The 21,485-nt window shown below is 37.1% G+C and overlaps 1 protein-coding gene across 1 annotated transcript in view; it reads left to right on the forward strand.

Annotated features, from left to right (window-relative positions):
* SEMA3E (semaphorin 3E) overlaps window positions 1-20,710 on the forward strand; it is a gene marked incomplete at its 3' end in the record, with an annotated part of 67,750 nt that extends 47,040 nt beyond the window's left edge. The window contains exons 10-16 of the mRNA XM_080345816.1: window positions 2,540-2,762; window positions 5,437-5,528; window positions 6,680-6,721; window positions 9,814-9,980; window positions 16,081-16,148; window positions 17,676-17,815; window positions 20,258-20,710. Of these exons, the coding sequence (XP_080201942.1) occupies window positions 2,540-2,762; window positions 5,437-5,528; window positions 6,680-6,721; window positions 9,814-9,980; window positions 16,081-16,148; window positions 17,676-17,815; window positions 20,258-20,710 (1,185 nt within the window). The remainder of the gene's footprint in view (window positions 1-2,539; window positions 2,763-5,436; window positions 5,529-6,679; window positions 6,722-9,813; window positions 9,981-16,080; window positions 16,149-17,675; window positions 17,816-20,257) is intronic.
* Between the last annotated feature and the right edge of the window lie 775 nt (window positions 20,711-21,485).

Consider the following 21,485-nt stretch of genomic DNA (forward strand, 5'->3'; position numbering starts at 1 on the left):
TTATCACATTTTTAGCAAAATTATTGAATGCAAATGAAGTCTTAGTTTCTTATTTGGCATTTTGTATAGTACATTTACAGTTTTTGCAGTTTTACAAAATGATGAGGCAGTATTACGCATGGATTGCAGAATGACTGCATAGTTTACAAAGATTATATGGTATTAACTTTTTATTTTTCCAGGCAGTAGGACACCTCACATATGTTATTTGGACTTATGTTAAATAAAGGCAGGAATTCAGTATTAATGACTACAGTCATTACATTGATATTGCCTAGCACTGAAGATTAAATGGTGTCTTTTTGGCAAGAAGGAGAGAACACTGAGCCAGCACTTTGGCAAAGTTGACAATGATTTACAGAAAAGTTGCCCTAAGTTCCATTTGGTTTCAATGCTTCTCTCCATTGGCTCTGAATGGCCACGTTTGGATGAGACTGGATTGTAGCCTCCCCAACAGGCAAGATACAGGAGCTGAAACTTTTAAAAGAAGAGAACAAGTAATTTCCCCAATGTCATGGAACAAGTTAGTTGAAGAACCAGGTCTTTCCTGGGTGTTGATTGATTTAATCGTATTTGTCTCTGTGTGTTGCAGAGCACACCAGAGGCTGAAGTGGCTGGCTCTGCTAGCTAACAGGACTAATTGATTCATTTTTCACTGCTCATTTAGGGCACAGTTTAGAGGTCTTTTCAACACTTTTCCAGTAGCATGAAAACAAAGTGTGTTTTGGGCTGTAGCCCACAGTGTTAGGTTTCACACTCCAAAGAAAAGGTCGACATATTGGTAAGGTGAATCTCATCACCTTTTCAATTACAGGAGTGACAGTGACAAGAAGCCAAAAATAAGCCAAGGCATCTCTGAGAGACAGCACTCTTTGATCTTAGCTATTGAATGGGCAAAGTTGAAGTCTATAAGGAATGACAGTAGCTAAATAAAGCTAAATAAACAGAAAACCACTGTGAAGAGGTGCACCGATTCTAACAGGCTCTGCAATCCACTGCTCTCTGAAGTCTGCTTGAAACACTTCTGCCATCATCTCAGCTTCTGTTTTGCTGATTCATTTAGTGCGTTTAGACTGTGATGCTTCTGGGAATGACATCAGTTACTTCAAAAATGGTGCTCATAGACTTTAGAGACAGCTACATCTATAGTTTCCTTTCCAGACTACTTGGTTTTATATGATTTAAAAGGAAAGGGCTGTGAAGGATTATTTTTATTAAATCTCTCCAGGGCTAGGACTTTGCAAAGGGAGCCTGGCAATGCCTATTCATTTGATATGCTGGGCTGTGCATCGAAAGCAGAGGCTTAGCCTGTCTTCATGCTCCAGCTTTGTCTCTTCATTGCAAACAGCCGGAGAAATTCCATCACTAGGCTGATTAGACAATTACTTTAAAGTCAACACTAAACAAATACTTTCCTGTAGCTAAGCCTAAAAAGTGGAAACAAACATTGCCTTACTTGACAAGTGCAGGAGTTTGTTATTGTCAATTGTAGTTGACCACAAGTTTAAAATTACTGTTTCCAGTAAACTAAAGAGTATTTTATTTCATTTTATTGATTGGAAAATCCAATTTAAACAGGGAAATTCTGCTACTGTGGCTTTGCTTGAAATGTTTCTTAAAACCACATTGCCTTATGAATATCTGGAGAAAGTAAATGGTTACTGAGATATTTCCAGCTTGATCATAAATGGTTTCAATTAGATATCATGAAGCAAATTAGAAGCATAGAACCTATGTTCAGTTAGGGAACACTATATCCTTCACAAAGCATCCTAAAATTAACACATTAAATTATCCCTAATTGTATATTTGACCAAAGGAATAAGCCTCTTTTAATCAATCATTGACATAAAGTCTATTTGCTTTGCAAAACAGTAGATTGATCAATGCAAACATTGGTATTTCAAGCTAAACTGTGATATATAATACTGTCATTGTAAGTTAGGAATTAGAATCAACTGCAATACTAGTAGAATGCCTGAGATCAAGAATTACTATTGCTGCTGGCATAATTTTTAAATGTGCTTAGTTTCTTATGGTAATACATTTTGTAATCAAAAGTAATTAGACTAGAGATTGATTTCATGCGTTATTATTCTGCTGACTTTACATGGATAGGAAACTCATTTCTCCTAATTCTGCCAGTGGCTATTTTGGTTACATCTTCAATATGAATTTGGGGAAGACATAAGCATTATGTTTTTGTTTGTTTGTTTGTTTTTGTCACAATCTAAAAGTTTAACTATTTATTCTGCTCTTTGTATGTCGGACAGGAAGGACATGCTTTCACATTTTTCACTCTTTCTAGGTGTGAAAATGTCTGGGCTTTGTTCAGCATTTTCTTTCTTGATTTCTCAACATTAATAATCTACACATGTATAAAGCATAGAATTCACTGTCCCAATTCCCACTGTGTTCTTCTACGCCTAGTTTTATACCAAGTTTTCTGTAGACTTGTCATTACACTTCAAGAAAAGACCTGTCTCTGACAATTTATTTGGCAAGCCTTCAGGATAATCTATGTTTTATGTCTTCGCAGTGTGCCAGCAAGGTGAATGGTGGTCTGTATACTACCACCAAAGATTATCCTGATGAAGCTGTCCATTTTGCCAGGAGTCATCCACTGATGTATCAGCCCATCAAGCCTGTTCATAAAAGACCAATACTAGTTAAAACAGATGGAAAGTACAATCTTAAACAAATAGCAGTGGACAGAGTGGAAGCTGAGGATGGACAATATGATGTTTTGTTTATTGGCACAGGTAAATTAAAGAAAGCAATGAAAACATTTGATTTAATAGGATTTACTGGTTTTGTTTTTGTTTTTGTTTTTTTTAACCTCCAGGAGGAAGGTAATTAAGTTGTGTACAGTCCAGAAATAATGAATTAATACAACATTCCTATTTAACAGTCTTTTTTTTGCATGATTGTTGCAGTCTCCACCTTACAGGAGAGTTTAGTCATTTTAGACATGTGTTCCACTGTACTGATAACATTATATAGAAAAATAATGGTAGGAAAACATTTAAAAGACTAGGGAGAGAAACTTTAGTCTGGGATTCAGCTTTTCATTTTTTATATTCTTCCAAGCAAGAATCTTAAATTAAATTCCTGAACAACTGCCCTTATTTTAAAAACTTTAGAACACAATCAGGTATCTAAGTAAAATTTTGAGCTGAGACTTAGACTCTGAGAGAAATATAGGTGATATGACTTTCAAAATATCAGTTCAAATTACTTGCTTTCTTCCAAAGTTTGTTTTCCCCAGTTCTGGACACCACAGCTGATACTGTCATAAAGAAATTGCCAGCTTCCAGACTTGGGTTACACTACAGCTCATGGAAGGAAGGAGGAAATACTCAAGTTTCTTAAAAAGAAACTGTTGGATATTTTCTGCTAAGTTTCCTTGTCTTTCTTTTGTGCTATTTTCATAAGATACATAGAGCTTGTTTGAAAAGAATTTTTTAAACATATACCAAACACACATGAATAAGGTAAAATATATCATAGAAGTGCCCTAACTCTAAGGAGCCAGAGAACGTTCTAATGGTACTTGAAAAATAAGAAAACTTAAGAAAATAAGAGGAAAGCCTGGAACTAGACAAGATTTTAGTCACATCTAATCTGTCTGGATAAAACCCAAGGATTCATACATTCACATTTTATCAGTTTAACAACAGTAGTGGTATCACAAATCATTTTGACCATTTTGTCGAGGAAAGCAGTTACAGTGAATTATTTTTTACTAATGAAATTCCTCTGATAAGCATATTTCAGTGCTGACAACATTCAAAGAAGCACATTTGTAGAATAGCAAAGGGTTACTTATAGTAGTGCTGTTTTCTGAGCTTTGAAGTGGCCTCAGTAAGTTCTCAGTATTAGACTTGATGCAGTTCATAAAACATTTTGCCATGTATCCCTTATTTCTCTACAGTAGATTTTATAATGGTGACTATATTTTTCATATTTTCCGCTTGCATTTGTGATTGAGATATTGTCTCAAAATACTCTTGGACACAAGTGCTTTGCTCAGCAAAGTTGAATCCAGGGAGACAGAAGTGTGTGCTTTAGAGCTGTGCTGGACTGACACTCAGCAGCTGCTTAGTTTTCTCAAGATGTCTCATCTCAGGTGGCAAGAAATGCCTCCATAGCAATTTGCGCTTTAGAAACCGTAAAACAATCCCTGCAATCTCTGTTCTGACAAAGCTCCCATCAAAAAACTTGGTGTTAGAATGTTAGAACGGGTTAATCTTGTTTTATCCAAGTCCAACACCTGCTGTATAACATTAGTAAACAGGGTCTTACAGCTGAACAGAAGTTTCCTTAGTGCAGTAGTGCAGGTTAGAAAGGTCCATCAAAGACAAAGTCTGAACATGAGGGCTAACTTTCACGTGTCTGTCAGCAGGATTCGAAGAGAGACTTACTTATGAAAATAAGAGCTCAGAATGTTTTTTTTTTTTTACTATTCCATCACAAAATGGATGTCTTTGATTACATATTCTCTTTGAGAAGCAGCATATGACCTCAGTTTAATGGATCCTCTTTATGTTTGCCCCTTGGATCTTTTGCTGAACATTTTTTCCAGTTCTTGTCTGCTTAATACGTCCCCTGTGAAGTAAAGGTGACTGATAACAACTGAAAAAATGAAGTTATATTTGCCATTGCTGATGACAGATTTTCAGAATAAGGAAACCAAGACTATGCTAATATTAGTCAGAAAGACAAAGTTGAAGTGGTGGAAGACAGAGTCAATTCATGTGTTTTAATTTCCTGCAATCGTTGTAGTGACAGAGACACTGATAGATCTAAACTCCCATGTGCCTTACACTTTTTGAATGTGCGGGGCTTTTTGGTTGGTCTTCCTTGGATTAACACCTTCAGCTCAACAGCAGCTCAGTGTTTCCCTGAAGGTGGGGGAGAACTGTGGACATGAACCCCTGAACGTTTTTATACTTTTGCCTGGAGGAATGGAGCTGCTGCCAGCAATTAAGGATAGTTAGGCCTTTCCTCACTAGTGTATAGACTCAGATCCTATAAAAAAAAAAGCAAGCTTTACACTCCCTTGCCTTGATGGACTTGGCTTCTGCCTACTCTCACTTCTTTTTCTGAAATATGGTCATGCTCCTTAATCCTTTTGCAGCTGACCAAAGGGTTATGACCCAGAGTTTGAAAAATGCAAGTCAATTAATCAAATAGCTCAGGGATGTCTCAGTTGACTCCTATTTGCCAGGGACAAATTGTTATGTGTGTTTATTTTCTAAGAATAAGAATCACAGCAAAGCCAGCAATATGCAACTACCTGTACATATTTATAAATTTCTATCCATTATCAATTTGAAGAAGTCATGTAAGGTATTTGAAAACTATATGACTGTTTCCACCAATTTTAACCTTTAGTTTTATTTTGTTTTCTTTTCTTTTTAAAATTACTTCCAGATAATGGAATTGTGCTGAAAGTCATTACAATTTACAATCAAGAGACAGAATCAATGGAAGAAGTGATTCTTGAAGAGCTGCAAGTGTTCAAGGTGAACTGTGCTGTATACAAAGCTTATATGCAAGTTTTGAGTTTTCTGAAGAATTAAAATGCCTAAAAAATCTGACGATAGTCCAATATATAATAGATGTGTCCAATAAAGTTTGTAATGATCTAGCTATGTTATGACAGAAAATCTTCATTTTCAACTGAGGTTTTTCTGAGGTAGTGTTATAGCCCAAGTATTGAAGCATATTGCAGTAAACCAGGACTACTGTTTTTCTATTCACATGCTTGGAGGTTGTAGGGTGACTTCTAATTAATTTTCCCTCATATCCAATGATATATTTCAAAGAGTGTAACTGCATGCACAGAAAGATGCCTACTACAATACTGGAAGCTTAAATGAGGCCCAGATAAAAAATGCCCAATCCTCAGAAAGAGTGAATCAGTTAATCTGTCTCTACAGTGGTCAAACCTGAGTCCTAATGAGGCAAAACTCCAATCTGTTTAAAAATAACCCATGAATAAAGCTCAGCATTTGGTACGTGACAAAGCTAATATAATAACATTCTCATAGTGAGTATTCACATCACATCACATTAGTCACATAAAATAGGAGGCTAACCTACTTGCAACCGTAGGGAAAAATCTAACATCCAAATTTAGATATTTAAATCTGGTACCTGCATTGAGACAGTGTAACTATTGACTTGTCTGAGGGGAAAATCACAGAAAATACCCCTCTTGATAAAGCTGATTTTCAATAGACCTTTTAGGGGATATGTCTTACCATTGCTTCAGGAAATCTGAGCAGAGGGCAGAGAGGACAATGGTAAAAGAAGGAATTCCTACTATTTTTATCTTATCTTCAATGAATGTTTTGTTATGAAGCACACTCCACTTATCACTCTCAAGTAGGACAAAAGAGATTCAGTGGTGGCAAGAGCTAATGCAATGTTTGACAGGGAAATTGTAGTGTTCCTGTGGCTGGGATAATCCTGAATTAAGTGTTGGCTGGTTGTTTTTAAATAAACTCTTTAAAAGTAATACTTCTGAAAGTCAAAACTTCCTCACATCTTTCTACAGCATAGGAAAGCTGAATATAATAATTAATCATCAGCACTATTTTACCTAATTTATTATCATAGCACAAAGATATTTTTTTTTTTCTAAGCAAGGAAATATTTCCCTTTTTTCTAGGTGCCGGTTCCCATTATTTCTATGGAAATCTCTTCAAAAAGGGTAAGTATTTGACAAATTTAAAAACTGAAGATTGTGTCTCAAATCTAATGAACTTATAAACTTTATAGAGATAGATAGATAGATAGATAGATAGATAGATAGATAGATAGATAGATGTTAAATCTCCTTAGTTCACACTATCATTTATATCAAAGCAACTGAAACCAAGTCTGTTTCATGAGTTAACTGGCATAGTAATCACAGTAGGTATTAGCTTGGTGGATGTGGCATCTCACAGGAAAGTTCCTCTCTGATAAATGCAGACAGACTTCAGCCCCATGGGGACATCAGCGCAAAATGAGCGTTGCTGGCTTTCCAACATATTCAGCTGCACATGAAAGGCAAGGCTGTTTGGATCTGACTCCCTTTTGAGTTTCTGCTAATATAAACACCCAATTCATGACTCTTGTAGGTAGATTCTCATGACAATCATGTCATCTCAGAATGGAGTCATTATAAATATTCCAGGATAGCTATATTTAATATATCTTAGACATCTGGCACAAGATAGGTGCACATAAAGAGAATGAAACACAAACAAAGAATGACAACTGCATTAATAGGAGGTGTGAGTGTGCCCCAAAAGATCATTTTAGTTTTGTTGTCTAGTCAACTTACATTATTTCTGTAGATAATGCAGAAAGCCAAACTCCTCTGATGGTGATTCAGAGGAGGATTTTAGGGGTAAGTATTCTTAATTATTTCGTGGATCAATCTATTTATTTTTTTTTCCAGGGACTATGAAAACTGCTCTGGAGACTAGATTGTTTAACAATGCACCTAAGTGATTATTTGGAGAAAGACCTCAGTATCATTTCAGATATTTGCCTCACATTTAGCTCTCAGTGAAATGTCACAGTAAAGGCTGTGTTGAAAGAGTAAAAAGGAGATAATATATAAAACATGAAGTAGTCTTCCTCCATTACATCCAGCTCTCAAAAGGGCTGCTAACTCTACTAATTCAAAAAAATATCTGGAAAATCTGGAGAGAATTCTAAAAGGGACACCAATGCAATCCAGTGGTTGAAGTATAAATCTTCTTGTGAGAAGTTAAAGTAGCTTAACTTTTTCAAGATATCAAAGAAAAGACAGGGAGAACAGGATAGCCAGATATAAAATTCTACTGAATAAAGTGACTTCCTAGTGTATGAGTATATGGATTCTTGAACACTGATGGCAAAGAAATATCAGCTTAAATAATCCAGTTCAGCTTGTTGAATGTAGGCAAACTTAATCTTGAAATAGGGTGCAATTTTCTGATACTTAGGACAGTTAAAAGTTGGAATACTTGTTAGGGACAGGTCGGCTGCCAGTCACTTTGTCTTTAAAATGAGCAGAAGTATACCTTGAGTTTCTGTGAAAAAAAGTTATATAGCTCAATTGTTTTGGCTGGTCTCTTTTGACCTTGGAGTTAGTGAGCTTGCAGAGACCTCCTTGCTAGCTTTGTCTCAATATCCTTATAACACTAACCAGTCTTCACTAAGTCAGTGGTAAAATAAAATATCATGTTTCAGGGATGAGCTAGTTATCTGCAGAGGCTTGGAAGGAATGTTCTTCTTTGATGTTCAATTGCCTAGATATCGGTTGCTTCTTGCCCTCCTCTGATGAACCAAGACTTGGAGTAGTCTTTACCCCTGCTAAAAGATGAAAGAGAAAATCCCATCTCATATGTCTCATTGAAAGTGTTGCTTATGTCTTCTGGGAAAATCACACTGCAGCTTTTGCAGGCAAGAAAGATCTCCCCTCAAACAAGGATCCAAGAATTCTTCTTCATTCCGGTTGGCAAATTGAGTTCCTGCTACTATCATCTGGTTTATCTCAGCTGGAAAAGTCTTCAGATATTGCTGTTACCAGCCTCTCCTGGTCTCTTGCACTAGCATTTCTGAAAGTTAAATTTCTGTGATCTAAACAGATATTGGAGGTGTAATTAGGAACGAGAATGAACTATCTGGATTAAATGTCTTGTTTTGTGATAGGTAAACCAGATGAAATGAGCTGCCAGTATTTTTCACTTTTTAAATATTTTTAAAACATTTTGAAAGCTTGGTCTAAGATTGCCAATTATGGACTAAGTTTGGCCATTAGGATAAGCAGATCTTAGGTGTTCATTAGGAATCCTTTTTCTGACTGCTAAAACCATGGAAGTGAGCTGTGCATAAATAGTTTCCATTGCACCACACAGTGCATATTTCTGTTTTCAGATCTTTTACATTCACCAGAAACAAGACTTTTTTTTCAAATCCCTGTAAATTCAAGCCATTCTCTTCTGAATTTATGTCAGTATCTCATGAATTAGATTTGTCAGCTTTCATTTGAGTTGAAAAGAATATTTATGTGAACTCAGAAGATGCAAATAGTCTTAACACTAATGCTGAACAAAACCCCAAAACCCTACTACATAAATATTAAAGAAGTAGATCATGACTGGTTAATTTATAAGGAAAGACTGCACAGCACCAGGAAAATAAAATAAAATAAAATAAAAATAACACAAAAAGCAACAAAACCACAACCAACAAACAAACACTACCTCATGTGCACTAAGGGATAATACAGATTGTAGTACTACTGTGTACTACTGTGCATGTGTATATGTGACCATATTGTAAGTAACCCCATCAAGAGTTAAATTTACTTGATAGCTCCCATTTTAAGATTGATGTTGCTTCTAACTTTTGCAAATTTGAACTGCTTTGTTTAAGTTCTTACATGTCAAGTGTTTTTTACAGATTAGTTAGGTGACAGAGAAGTTTTAAAAGTGAGGCTTTGGAAAATACCTTGAGGAAGAAAAAGAAACTTAAAACCCTGCCTATTCAAACACAAAGCTTACAAAAGCTGAAACTTCAGAAGCAAGGAAATGCCAAAATAAACTTGTTCATTTTACGTTCTTTCTGTTCCTCTGTGCTCATGCAGGAGAGTTTAGTCTGTAATCAGATATTTTCCTACAGAGCAACTCTGCCTCCCTCAGGGCACAGGCTGGATGCACAACTGGCAAGCGACACCGAAGCTAACATTTTTTAATTACTCCATTGATAACAGAAGTTTTAGTGGGAGTTCTAGGGATTTAATTATATTGGGTGTATTTTTTCCAGCAACAACTCTATGTTGGATCTGAGTCAGTCATAGCACAAGTGAAGTTCCACCAGTGTGACATGTATGGCACCGCCTGTGCTGACTGCTGCCTTGCTCGAGATCCGTACTGCGCCTGGGATGGAATCTCCTGCTCCCGATACTATCCCACAGGAATGCAGGCAAAGAGGTGAGAACTGCTGCTTTCCATCATATCCTTTTTGCAAAGTGCTTGCATGAAGAGTTCCTACTGCAACACAAAGTACTTCATATTTCTTCCTTGTAAAAATAACTGAACAGTGAGAAAATATGTTAGCTGCTAATTTATTAGTGCAACCTTGGGGAATTGCAAAGGAGACAACTTGACAGGATGGCACAAACTGCAGTACCAGGTATATGTTTATGCAAGAAGCAAATTCACTTAGTATTGTTTGGAGTAAGTCTTAAACAAACCTCAGTTTCCTTATATATCTTTCAGTGTGCAGAGAAAAGATTCTTTACAACACCAGAGACCTGCTTTGGTACTATTATACAGCAAATATATACTCTGCAATAACATATACAACACGATTTGAAGAAAAAAAGCTAAGAAGAGTCTGTGTTAATAGACAAATACTTTCACCAGTCAAAATTAAACCAGAGTACCTGCAAAAGCTAAAGTTAGGCTTAGGCTTTCTCTAGTGAATGTACAAAGACAAGTCAGTCTAGTGGCCAGTTCAAAGCACAAATCTCATTCAGGTGCTTCAGTTCTTCCCTTGGGAAGAATTCTTTCCATCACCAGTCACTTACTCATGTCTCCTGGCCTTCACTCTTTTGTGCAGTAATTTCTCATGTACCTGTGCTCTTCCCTTCCCTCTCAAACCCAGGTTCTCCAGTACAGCTATACAGCTACTTGATCAAGCATCTAGAGTGTGCACATTTTAATCCAGACTTTTTCACGAGACTTTGAATCAAGTTTGCCACTAGAGAGAGCAATTTCTAGCTTTAGTTGGCAAAACTTTGGTAATGATGTATAATTCAAATTATTTCTGTGGCTTTTTTACAATCACTGCTTCGGCAAATATATGCTTATATGTATTAGAACTACTTGGACTGCAAGAATTAGAATGAATTGAGTAACTTCTGCAGACAGTTTTGAAAACCAGTAGAGATGGTTCAGTGAAAATGAAGTTATAGTACACAAACTGATTATTGTTTCTCAACAAAAGTCAGAAAAGTGAGATTTCTATTTATTTATTTATTTTTGTTCTCCACATTTTATCTTTCCATGAACCCAGATGCACTCAAACAATTGCACTTCTGACTTTAGCCAGGCACAACAGACATTTCTTTGGATTTTTCTAAAAAATAACGAACACGATCATGTTACACTGTGTAACAAGACTTTTGGGTAAGGCACCTTAAAACATAAAAATGAGAAATACAGCCAATGACTCAGCATATTTAAGATTGTCTTGCACTTACTACACTAAGGCATAAGTTAAACCAAGCAGGAAATCTATACCATTTTCCAAGCAGGATTACATAGTCTTCTCATACCTCTTGCAAGCAGGCCTAAGGGAGGAAGTGGGCTCTGATTGTCTGCTCAGTGTGAGAAGACTCTGGTTAAAATTTTCAGGCCCCATATTAAGAAAGATGAGCAGTTATATCGTGGTTCAGGGAGATTAATTTCCCACAATCCAAGTAGAAATTGGATTATTGTAATCATAGAGTGTATCGGTTACTCATCTAATGATGTAAATGTAATTTGGAGAAGGAAGGGTGTGCAAAAATTTTCCTACCAGCCTACTAGGACTGTATCAGCATTTACGTTGTTCTGTAGGCTATTTATTGTCTAAGAAAAGATAAGAAAAACTCACAAGGTCCTGAACTCTGTTGTACATTTTTAGCATATTTCTCAGCTAAGACAGTGTCCAGAGTAGCAACCTTCAAGTCCTCTGAAACACACATTTATCCAGGGTTGAGTGATATGGGCAGCACCCCAGGCACCTCCCCATGTCTTAACTCCCCACCATTCAGCAGGTCAGTCTCTAAAAGAAGAAAATACTGCTGTTATCATACTTCTTCTCTTAAGATAAGCACTGCAATGGTGGCTAGGGATTTGCACTCAATTGAATGTTCTTGAAGCCTGCAAAACTAGTTTTACATATAAGAGTTTGGGGAAGAGCCAAAAAGAACCAATAATGTTGAAAGTGATGGATGGAATTTTCTTTGTCCACTTTAGCTCGTAACTGAATCTCGGAGCATTTTAAGCTTGTGAGTTTACACTAACTGTTTGTTACATGGAGAGGCAGGGAGAACTACTCAAGACACACATACAGAGGTTGTTTTAAGTTGTCTCCCACTGGGTTACAGGTAGAGAGTGTTACTGGAAAAGGCAAGTCTCAGTAGACAGCGTGGATTTTTCTGATACTAAGCAAACCTGAGCAGGCGATAACCTTGACATGGCTGCTCTGGGTTCCAGATACAAGTAATGCTATGTCACAGAGCATACACATCTTAGTTTGGCCTTATCTCAAGGCTTCTGCTCAAGTTGTACAGGGTAGTGTACCTAATGTGAGTACAAGGAGCATTGGAGAGCACTTGTTCCCCTCACTCCTGGCAGCCATCCCTTCATCAGGACTTCTGGAGCTGTGCCTTATATTACAGCACAACTTGAGATGGTTTTAATACCACCTCTATCTGCTCCAATGTGACCATCATTCAGTACCTTTAGGTGGGCTTTTGACTTGTAAGAGCAGCCCTGTTAGTGCAGTAAGAGCATTGCTAAAAGCTCTATTTTTAATTCCAGTCCTACTGGTAATGAGTTGAATGAGACCAGGGATGTACAATGTATCCTCCCCACTTTGACTCAAATGCTCTTTGCTTTAGATCCTAATGCCTCCAAGGTATGACAAGTGTTTAGAGAAGCATGAAAAATAAAAGCTGTAAACTAAAGGATGTACAGGATATAGAGAGAACTGCAGCATAAATACAAAAAATCCTCTGTTTGACAGTTGGTACTAATTTGTTGAATTTTGAAAGCTTATAATTCCTTGTAAATGCATAGCCTTGATAATTATTTCAATATGGAATTTAATTAATGACAAATGAAAACCAAGATCAAAATCCCATATTTTGAGGCTGGCAGTGCAGCATGCTACAATGTTGTGGTAGTTACAGGTATATGGCTTCTGCATACTGCAAATACCTAAGACTCCAGAAGGAAATTATATTGCACTCAATTTCCAAGAATTACGTTTGTGAAAGCAGAGAGGTCCGGGACATAAAGAAATGCTTTAGTTCACTGTTACCTCAGCAATCTGGTTTAGGCAATTTTAATTTTAATCTAAAAAAGCACTAAATTCTGCAAGTGAGATTCTTTTCTGTGCCAGCTCACTGTCCAGGCTGGAAAAGGACTGAAGTAATTTTAAAATGTTTTTCAGCTTGGATAGGTCTGGCAACCTAGCATTCTTTAGCTAATTTTAGGAAGCTGACGGTTGCCATCCTGACTCTTCTTTCTCTCTGGCCTCTTTCTCCACCACCCGCTCCCCCCAGCAAACACACAAACATATGCTTTGTGTCTAATGGTTAGCAGGGGAGCTTCGAAGAGGTGTTCTGTTGGTTTTTGTGGTTTTCTTGTGTGTGTTTTGTTTTTGTTTTGTTTTTGCTTTTTGTTTCCTTTTCCTTTTTTTTTTTTTTTTTTTTAATAATTTATTTTCAAACCTCTCCAAGCTACCAGCTGCCTGTCTACCATCGGGTGCCTGGGCTGGAGGGACATGGTGGAGCTGTAGTGACAGCAGCTGACCACCAGGGGGCGCAAAAGAACGCGGTGGGGCAGGGCAAGGTGAGGGCAGTTGAGGGGCTGCCTTCACCTGGAAGCTGGTGCTAACCCAAACCTCACTCAGCTATAATATTTCTTTTAGCAAGCCCAAACTCACCCCACTGATTTACTCGTTCAAACCACAGTGATGCTTTTTCTCCCTGAGACTTTTTGGCTTTGTGTCATCTATCCCTGAGAAATAACAAGGAAGCGTGAGAAGGATGGCAATGATGATGATGATGATGACGACTGTATTGCTTTCCTGTAGATCATTTTTACCAAGGTCCTTAAAGTACAGACTTACAGACTGAAATCCAAATTCATGGAGTTACAGATTACAAAAGACACTTCAATACATTCTGTACAATTGCTAGTCACTGAAAATTGTTCCTTATAATAGTTTACTTCAGGAATTGTCTGGTACTTTATTATTCATGGAATTCTGAATGAAATGTTTACTAAGAAAAAGTAACAAATACCAGGCTTATGTCAGTATTTATTAAATACCTTTCTCTCCCACCATTTCTCTTTCAGCATCTCTCATCATTTTTAACTCATCTTCAAGAAAGTAGCAAGGGAAGGCACAAGTAAATGTACCTTCCCCAGTCTTCACACTCACAACAGCAAAATTCCATCAAATAAACATTTCTATTTCTTGAATGGTTCTAACAACTGGAGAAACATCCTGTCTTACAGGACTAGGATTTTTTTAGCTCTACAATGATCCTCAGGAACTGAAGAGTAAATAGTGCATGCCTGCTAACTGACCTCTTCCTGCTAGATAGGGCTACTGGCCCTGGCAGCAGTGAGGTTTTCTTGTTTGCATTTTTCAAGGCTAACGCCTATAGTATTTATGTATATTTTTTTGCAGGAGAATGTCTCTTCTGAATAATCTGTATATACAGATATGCAAAGCTGGTGCCAGTGTTATTCAGCACTGACACTTCACAGAGTTATCAGTAAGCATGGCTGCCACATCCATACATAACAATGAGAACTCCCAGGGTATGCTAAAGCCCTGTTGCTATCTCAGAATCTCAGTCTCCATTTGATAACATGTGCGTATTTTTAGCACTAAAAGACCCAACTTAGTCCCCACTGAATTCGCAGATTCCCCTGAAACAGTGGCAAAACATTGGTGCTACTAGTCTAAATATCAGTAAAGGTTAAAGCTGTCCTGTTTGTCCACCAGCACCACTGGATCAGAATTCCATATGGGTGACAGAACTAAAAAAACAATTGCTGTATACCACCAGTTTTAGAAATGTGATGAGTAACATCAATGGGCAAGATCTTTAACTAGTATAAATCTATACAGTTTCAATAAATTGCATTTGTGCCAAATAAAAATTCTGCCTTTTGTGCTCACATACCTCTGGAGAAAAGTATTATTTAAGTGGCAAATGCAAAGAGTAACAGAACTGCTTGGCTTTGCTTATTTCTATCATATATGATTTATATTGTGCACATACTTGCTGTGTAAGATTTGCTGCATTGCATATTTCTCTTAATCTGTTATGTATGGCATTGATAATACTGTGTAGAATTGTTCTTTTTGCAAATATAGGAAAGGTATCTTATTAGTATAAATTAATTTCAGGTTGTTGGAAACATGACATCTGGCAAGATATGGCATTCCAATAAGCTCTTTCATTTCCTTAGTAAGGAATCTTAATTTTATTTTTCAGGACACTCAGGTAAAAAAATCGCCATATAAAAGCACAGTTCTTCTGGGAATGCGTTATACAATTACAGTTTTCATTATTTTTCTGTAAATGTGCATAAAAACCTCAAAGCCTAAAACTCACAACAGTTTTTCTTTCAAAAACAATTGTATTATTTCAGGTCACAGCCAGGGCTGCCTGATTCTGACCACAGTTCTGCCATCAGCTCAATTTCTAGGCATGGGCAAGTCATGTCTGTGTCTGTTTTCCTGTGGAGAAAAATAAGCTTAACAACTGTCTGCTACATAGTTGTAATTTGTAATAAAATGAAGTATTTACTCTGCACTGAAATTTCCTCTGAAATAAAATAAATAAATAAATAAATAAACAAAATATAACCGGAGAACTACCATTAACATAGATGGCAAAATGTTCTAAATTAAAAAAGGAAATTTCCTTGGCTGCCGGAGAGAGAACCCAAAGACAGGCTAAAGGTCACTTTGACTCTTCTTAGCACTGAATGTTGCCCAGTTAATTCAGAGGATGTTGGTTTAGTATTTGTAACATCAATGTGGTTATATATAAACTGGATATGTAGTTGTACCTCTTCCCCAGACAAGTCTGTTTATTTTCTTCAGATCTGTGATTTCCAACGAGTACAGAGAAAAGACAAATGCATAAATGAGCACTTCTCAGAACAATGCTAAATTTTTCAGAATCAAGATTTAGGTCTTCATGTTTTTAATGAACGCCACTTTAGCATAAACTCAACAATCTGTAAGCGAAACATGTTATCTCAAACAATTTCATTTTTTCCTCTCCAGACGTTTCCGCAGACAAGATGTTCGACATGGAAATGCAGCGCAGCAGTGCTTTGGCCAGCAGTTCATTGGTAATCTGCTCACACATTTACAAATTGCTAGCAAATGCCTGGAGCAGAGCACGGAGTTTTTGCCAAGAGTATGAGCCAGACCATGATCTCACCTGAGTTTTTATACTCGCATATTCCTAGAATAAATTATAAGATTAACGGGGACAAACACATGTCATCTAAGTCTAAGAATTACTCTGTTTCCATGGCAGGTCAGGTTCATGCCATAGTGTTCACATAGTCCTGCAGCCCTATCATTCAGACTAGGGATGTGGCTAATGCATCTCAAGGGCTTCCAATGGAAATGTGAGTGGGAAGATGAGGCAGAGATGGGAAATAACAGGAGTGCATCCTGAAATATGTATGAAATACTGCCAGGATGCTCAGCCAGAAGTGACAATTGACAGAGCTCCCTAGCACAGACATAGGCAATGACATTTCAGAAGACAAATGTGTATTTGTGATCGTTATCCAGATTAGTTCTTAAAAATGACACATTAATGTGTCTAATGATGTTGTCCAAGCCTTGAGAAGTGAAGAATTCAAACACTGATATTGATAATGGCAAAACAGACAGCAAAGAGTTGCCTGGACATCCTCAGTATTTTCTAGGATAACATCCAATACATTTCTAGAACAACAACAACAACAACAAAAAAAATATAAAAGCTTATTTTAGCTAGACAGCCAAAGATATTTTAAGTATTAAATATTAGATAGATATTTTACCAGAGAAAGCTTCCTTAAAATTGGAGTCCATTGGAAGATACAATAGATTTTGGAAAAGTGTATCCCAATACGAAGTATTAATTGCATAGTAAGTTTGAAATACAACAGAGAAATCACAACAATATCCAACCCTGTATTTTTTAGGGTATAAAATTGATTGGTGTCAATAATATTTCTCACTACTGTGGAATAAGATGATTTCATTAATTATGCAGTAGGTCTCCTCCAGTGTAATATCTAGCCTATCTTCCTCCAGATTTTTGTTGGATGGAAAAGCAGAATTGAGTTTTGATTAATGTAATTCATCTTGTTTTTATTAGCACCCTTGCGTCAAACTTACACATTCATTTTACATGTGCATAACATGGATAGATACAATGTTTGCTAAAGTACTTATAGTTTTTAAGATTTTCATGCTGCTCTCATTTGTATCCTTAAAATATTTAATTAGTTATTATAGTTAAACATGTATGGAATCCTTCTGTTTCACTGACTGAAAATGAAATAGATGAATTATTAATAAGAATCAGGCACAAGCAATTAACAATGTGAAAGGCTGACATCTGTTTCTATACATAAAACCTTAGCTGAATCATGGCAAAATTTGATCCATTTGTCTTATGGCCAGATCCTGTGCAAGTCTTGAGATGATGGGAAAATTCACATAGCAGGTCAGATCTTCACCAGACACTACTTTTCAGTCACTATCTGGTTGGATCTGAATTAAACTTCACTCTTAAAAATAAATATACCCTGAATATGGAGTGTAACAACTATTGACAGTAACATGTATTTTTAAAATACTTCTTTTTCTTCCAGGTGAAGTCCTGGAGAAGACTGAGGAGAGACTTGTTTATGGAATAGAGTACAACAGTACCCTTCTGGAGTGCACCCCTCGGACCTTACAAGCAAAAGTAATCTGGTTTGTCCAGCGAGCACATGAATCCAAGAAAGAAGAGGTAAATATAGCCTAGCCTTTGAACTAAAAGAGCCCATGGTAAGAATATTACATCTTCACTGAAAGGCCTGTCATCTGTTGCTGAAATGCATATGGATGTAAGGGAAAATCATTATGTTCATCTGCTCTCTTGAATTAACAGACTTAAGAATTTCATCTGGTCTTTGCATTCAGCATCTTGAACACTGATATAGAAATCTAGCAAAAATTGATTTAATATCTCAGTACAAAAAAGAATCCAGCACTTCTCTTGGTATGCTATTGCAAAGGTGAAATGTCTATGTATTACTCCCAATAGTAGTCTAGTTTAATATCTACTCTTTCTTGCTTCCTCACCCATTACATTACACAACCTTCTGAAAATGGGTATTGTTGGATTCCCTGCCTCTTTTACATATATTTCCCAATTATGGAAAGTTCTTCATAAGTATACTATATTTATTCCTCAATACCTCTCTGACATACATCAGTGTATCTATCCCCACTTATCTGAGAGTAAATGTAGACATTTATAAAAAAAGAGATCCATGCAGGAGCTAGTCAATGTAGGCTACATTTGAAATCAAACTGGCTGGTGTTGCAGTTGTATCACCTCATGCTAAAATAGACAGCTTCATTTGATCAGGTGAATAACGAATACAAAACCAGCCAAGGATGCCACACTTTACTTTAAATATCTAAAAATATGCAATATGAATGCCATCCCCACTTCAGGCACTTTTTTGCCTGAAGTTTTGTCTAAGTCCCAAATCTCTGCATGGTTTTTCACATTTGGTATTTCCTTATGTATTTAGCTGGAAGATATCTATCTATGCGTAATCATTCTTACAGTAGATCTATTAATCAGGTCTTTCACAAAAGGTTGTGAAGTGTGACGGGGAGGATGTTTTGTTATATATGTATCCCATTTGACTCAGTAGTTCAGATACTGAATGTCAATAGTGTAAATTTGAACAGGCTCTAGCCTTCCAGTATGTTTGGATGAATTAATTTTAATTTTTCATTCTGAAACCTATTCAATTTATTAATTAATATTTATATAGTCATTAGAAAAAGACAAAAGCAGAGAGTAGTAGAATCATAGAGTCACAGAATCACACGATAGTTTGCGTTGGAAAAGACCTTTAATGATCATCTAGTCCAAGCCCCTTGCCATGGGCAGGAACATCTAGATCAGGTTGTTCAAACCCCCATCCAGCCTGACCTAGAATTCTTCCAATGATGGGACATCCACAGCTTCTCTGGGCAACCTGTTCCAGTGCCTCACGACCCTCATTGTAAAAAATTTCTTCTTTACGTTGAATCTAAATCTATCCTTTTTCAGTTTAAAATCATTGCTCTTTGTCAGACCACTGCAGGCCATGGAAAAAAATCTCAGTGTTTTTTTTATAAACCTCCTTTATATAGTGAAAGGCCATGATAAGGTCTTCCTAGAGACTTCTCTTCTCCCTCCTGAAAAAACACATCTCTCTCAGCCTTTCTTCACAGGAGAGGTGTTTCAGCTTTCTGGTCATTTTCGTGGCCTCCTCTGGATCCACTATTAACAGGTCCACGTCTTTCTTGTACTGGGGACAACAAATCTGGATTCAGTACTCCAGGCAGGGCCTCATAAGAGCAGAGTAGAGAGGGAGAATCACCTCCCTTGGCTTGCTGATCACGCTTCTTGTGATACGGTTGGCTTTCTGGGTTGTGAGCACACACTGCCAGCTCATGTCAAATTTTACATTCACCATTATCCCTGAGTCCTTTTCTGCAGGGCTGTTCTCAATCTACTCATCACCAGTACTTCTCTTCTGCTTAATATTCAGCACCTTACTGTTCAATGCAAAGATGGGGATTGCATTCTCCTGAGCACTTCTGCTGGCTGGATTAGACAGCTCAGCACTCCCTACTTGCTCGCATCTGCAAATGATTCATACTTAATAGCCTAGCTTTCAGCAGCTGTAGGGGGAACTCAAACACCAAACTGAGAACTTAGATGTTAAGATTGAAATGGCCCTGCAGTTAGATATATGAATATCATCTATGAGTGTTGCCTCAAAAACTTTTGTCGATGTATAAGAGCGTTCACAGGGACAGTTATTGCAGGTCAGCTGGCAAATGCCCATTTGTTTTCCATTCAGTAGTTTATTTGCATGTTTCAACCTTATTTCCCTCTGTGATTTAGCCACAAGTGACTAATCCATGCTGGGAAAACAGGAAACTATTTGCTCTACTGTCTGTTCCACCATGCTTGCCAGATTCTCTAGACCACTTTCCTTTCACAGCTCAACCTCTAATTCAAGTAACTGGTTTTGTTATTTTGAAACTGATGTAGAGTAATGTGAATCTTCCTCTCAAAACATAATATTATATTCATGAGAGTGCATTTCAGAAACAATTGCACTGATTTAATGTAATAGTAAAGGCATGTGCCCTATGACTGCATCAATTTTCTTTTCAGGTGAAGACAGATGATAGAATAATCAAAATGGATCTTGGCCTCTTATTCCTGAAGCTGCATCGGCTGGATGCAGGGACCTATTTTTGTCAGACAGTGGAACACAGCATTGTTCACACTGTGAGGAAAATCACCCTGGAAATAGTTGAGGAAGAACGCGTAGATGAAATGTTCAATAAAGACTATGAGGAGGAGATACCTCACAAAATGCCATGCCCAATGCAGAGCAGTATACCTCAGGCATCGAAGCCGTGGTACAAGGAATTTCTTCAACTAATAGGTTACAGCAACTTCCAGAGAGTGGAAGAATACTGTGAAAAAGTGTGGTGTACAGATAAGAAGAGAAAAAAGCTGAAAATGTCTCCATCCAAGTGGAAATACGCCAACCCTCAGGAGAAGAAGGCAAGGATCAAGCCAGACCATTACCGGTTGCCCAGGAACATAGCTGACTCTTGATGGACAAAATCCATCCACTGTGCTGGGCGAAATCTTATTTGGACTTAAGTAAGAGGGAGAAATCAGTCTTGGTTTTCGTAAATGACACAGGTTTATATATATAATATCAGGACTGAAAACAAAAATGCTATGGTAAGTTATACTGTACACTCCTGATGACTGTTTAGAAGCATTTTAAACAAAATTTAAACTATCTAAGTAGTTCAATGCAATCAGAGTTTTACATTAGGGAGGACATGACAATCTTCAGACTTTGAGTGCTTGAATCAGTTTCCTATGTGGACCATGCTTGTGCTGTATATTGTTGCATATGATGGCATATTTAAGCAAATTCATATAGCTAAGCATTCACAAGTGGATGAAAAATATAACACATATTTTTTCTTCGTTTCACAATTTCTCATGCTTCTGAAAGTGGCACTACGTAAGATCTTTCCTTTTGATTGTGACAAGTCTGATTTTATCACTGAGAACAATGAGTTGTGTTAATACAGTGTACTGCTATTTCTAAAGATAATGAAGGGAAAACCTATTTACTTCCCAACATTTTTTGTCTTATCAGTCATTTATGAAGTGCAGTGTGCTCTCACAGCTGAATAATATTGCCTGGTAACTTGATGTAAGTCAAATGCATGCTGAGAACACAAATGGAATGAAATTCTTCAATTTATCTATATAAAAAGTTGAAATGATGGTTTAGCTAGAAAACGACTCTATCTTGTATCTAGTAATGGACATTGACTTAGCATCGACACGAATTAAGGGAGTGCCCTCT

Source organism: Nesoenas mayeri, assembly GCF_963082525.1.
Source record: "Nesoenas mayeri genome assembly, chromosome: 1".
NCBI lineage: Eukaryota > Metazoa > Chordata > Aves > Columbiformes > Columbidae > Nesoenas > Nesoenas mayeri.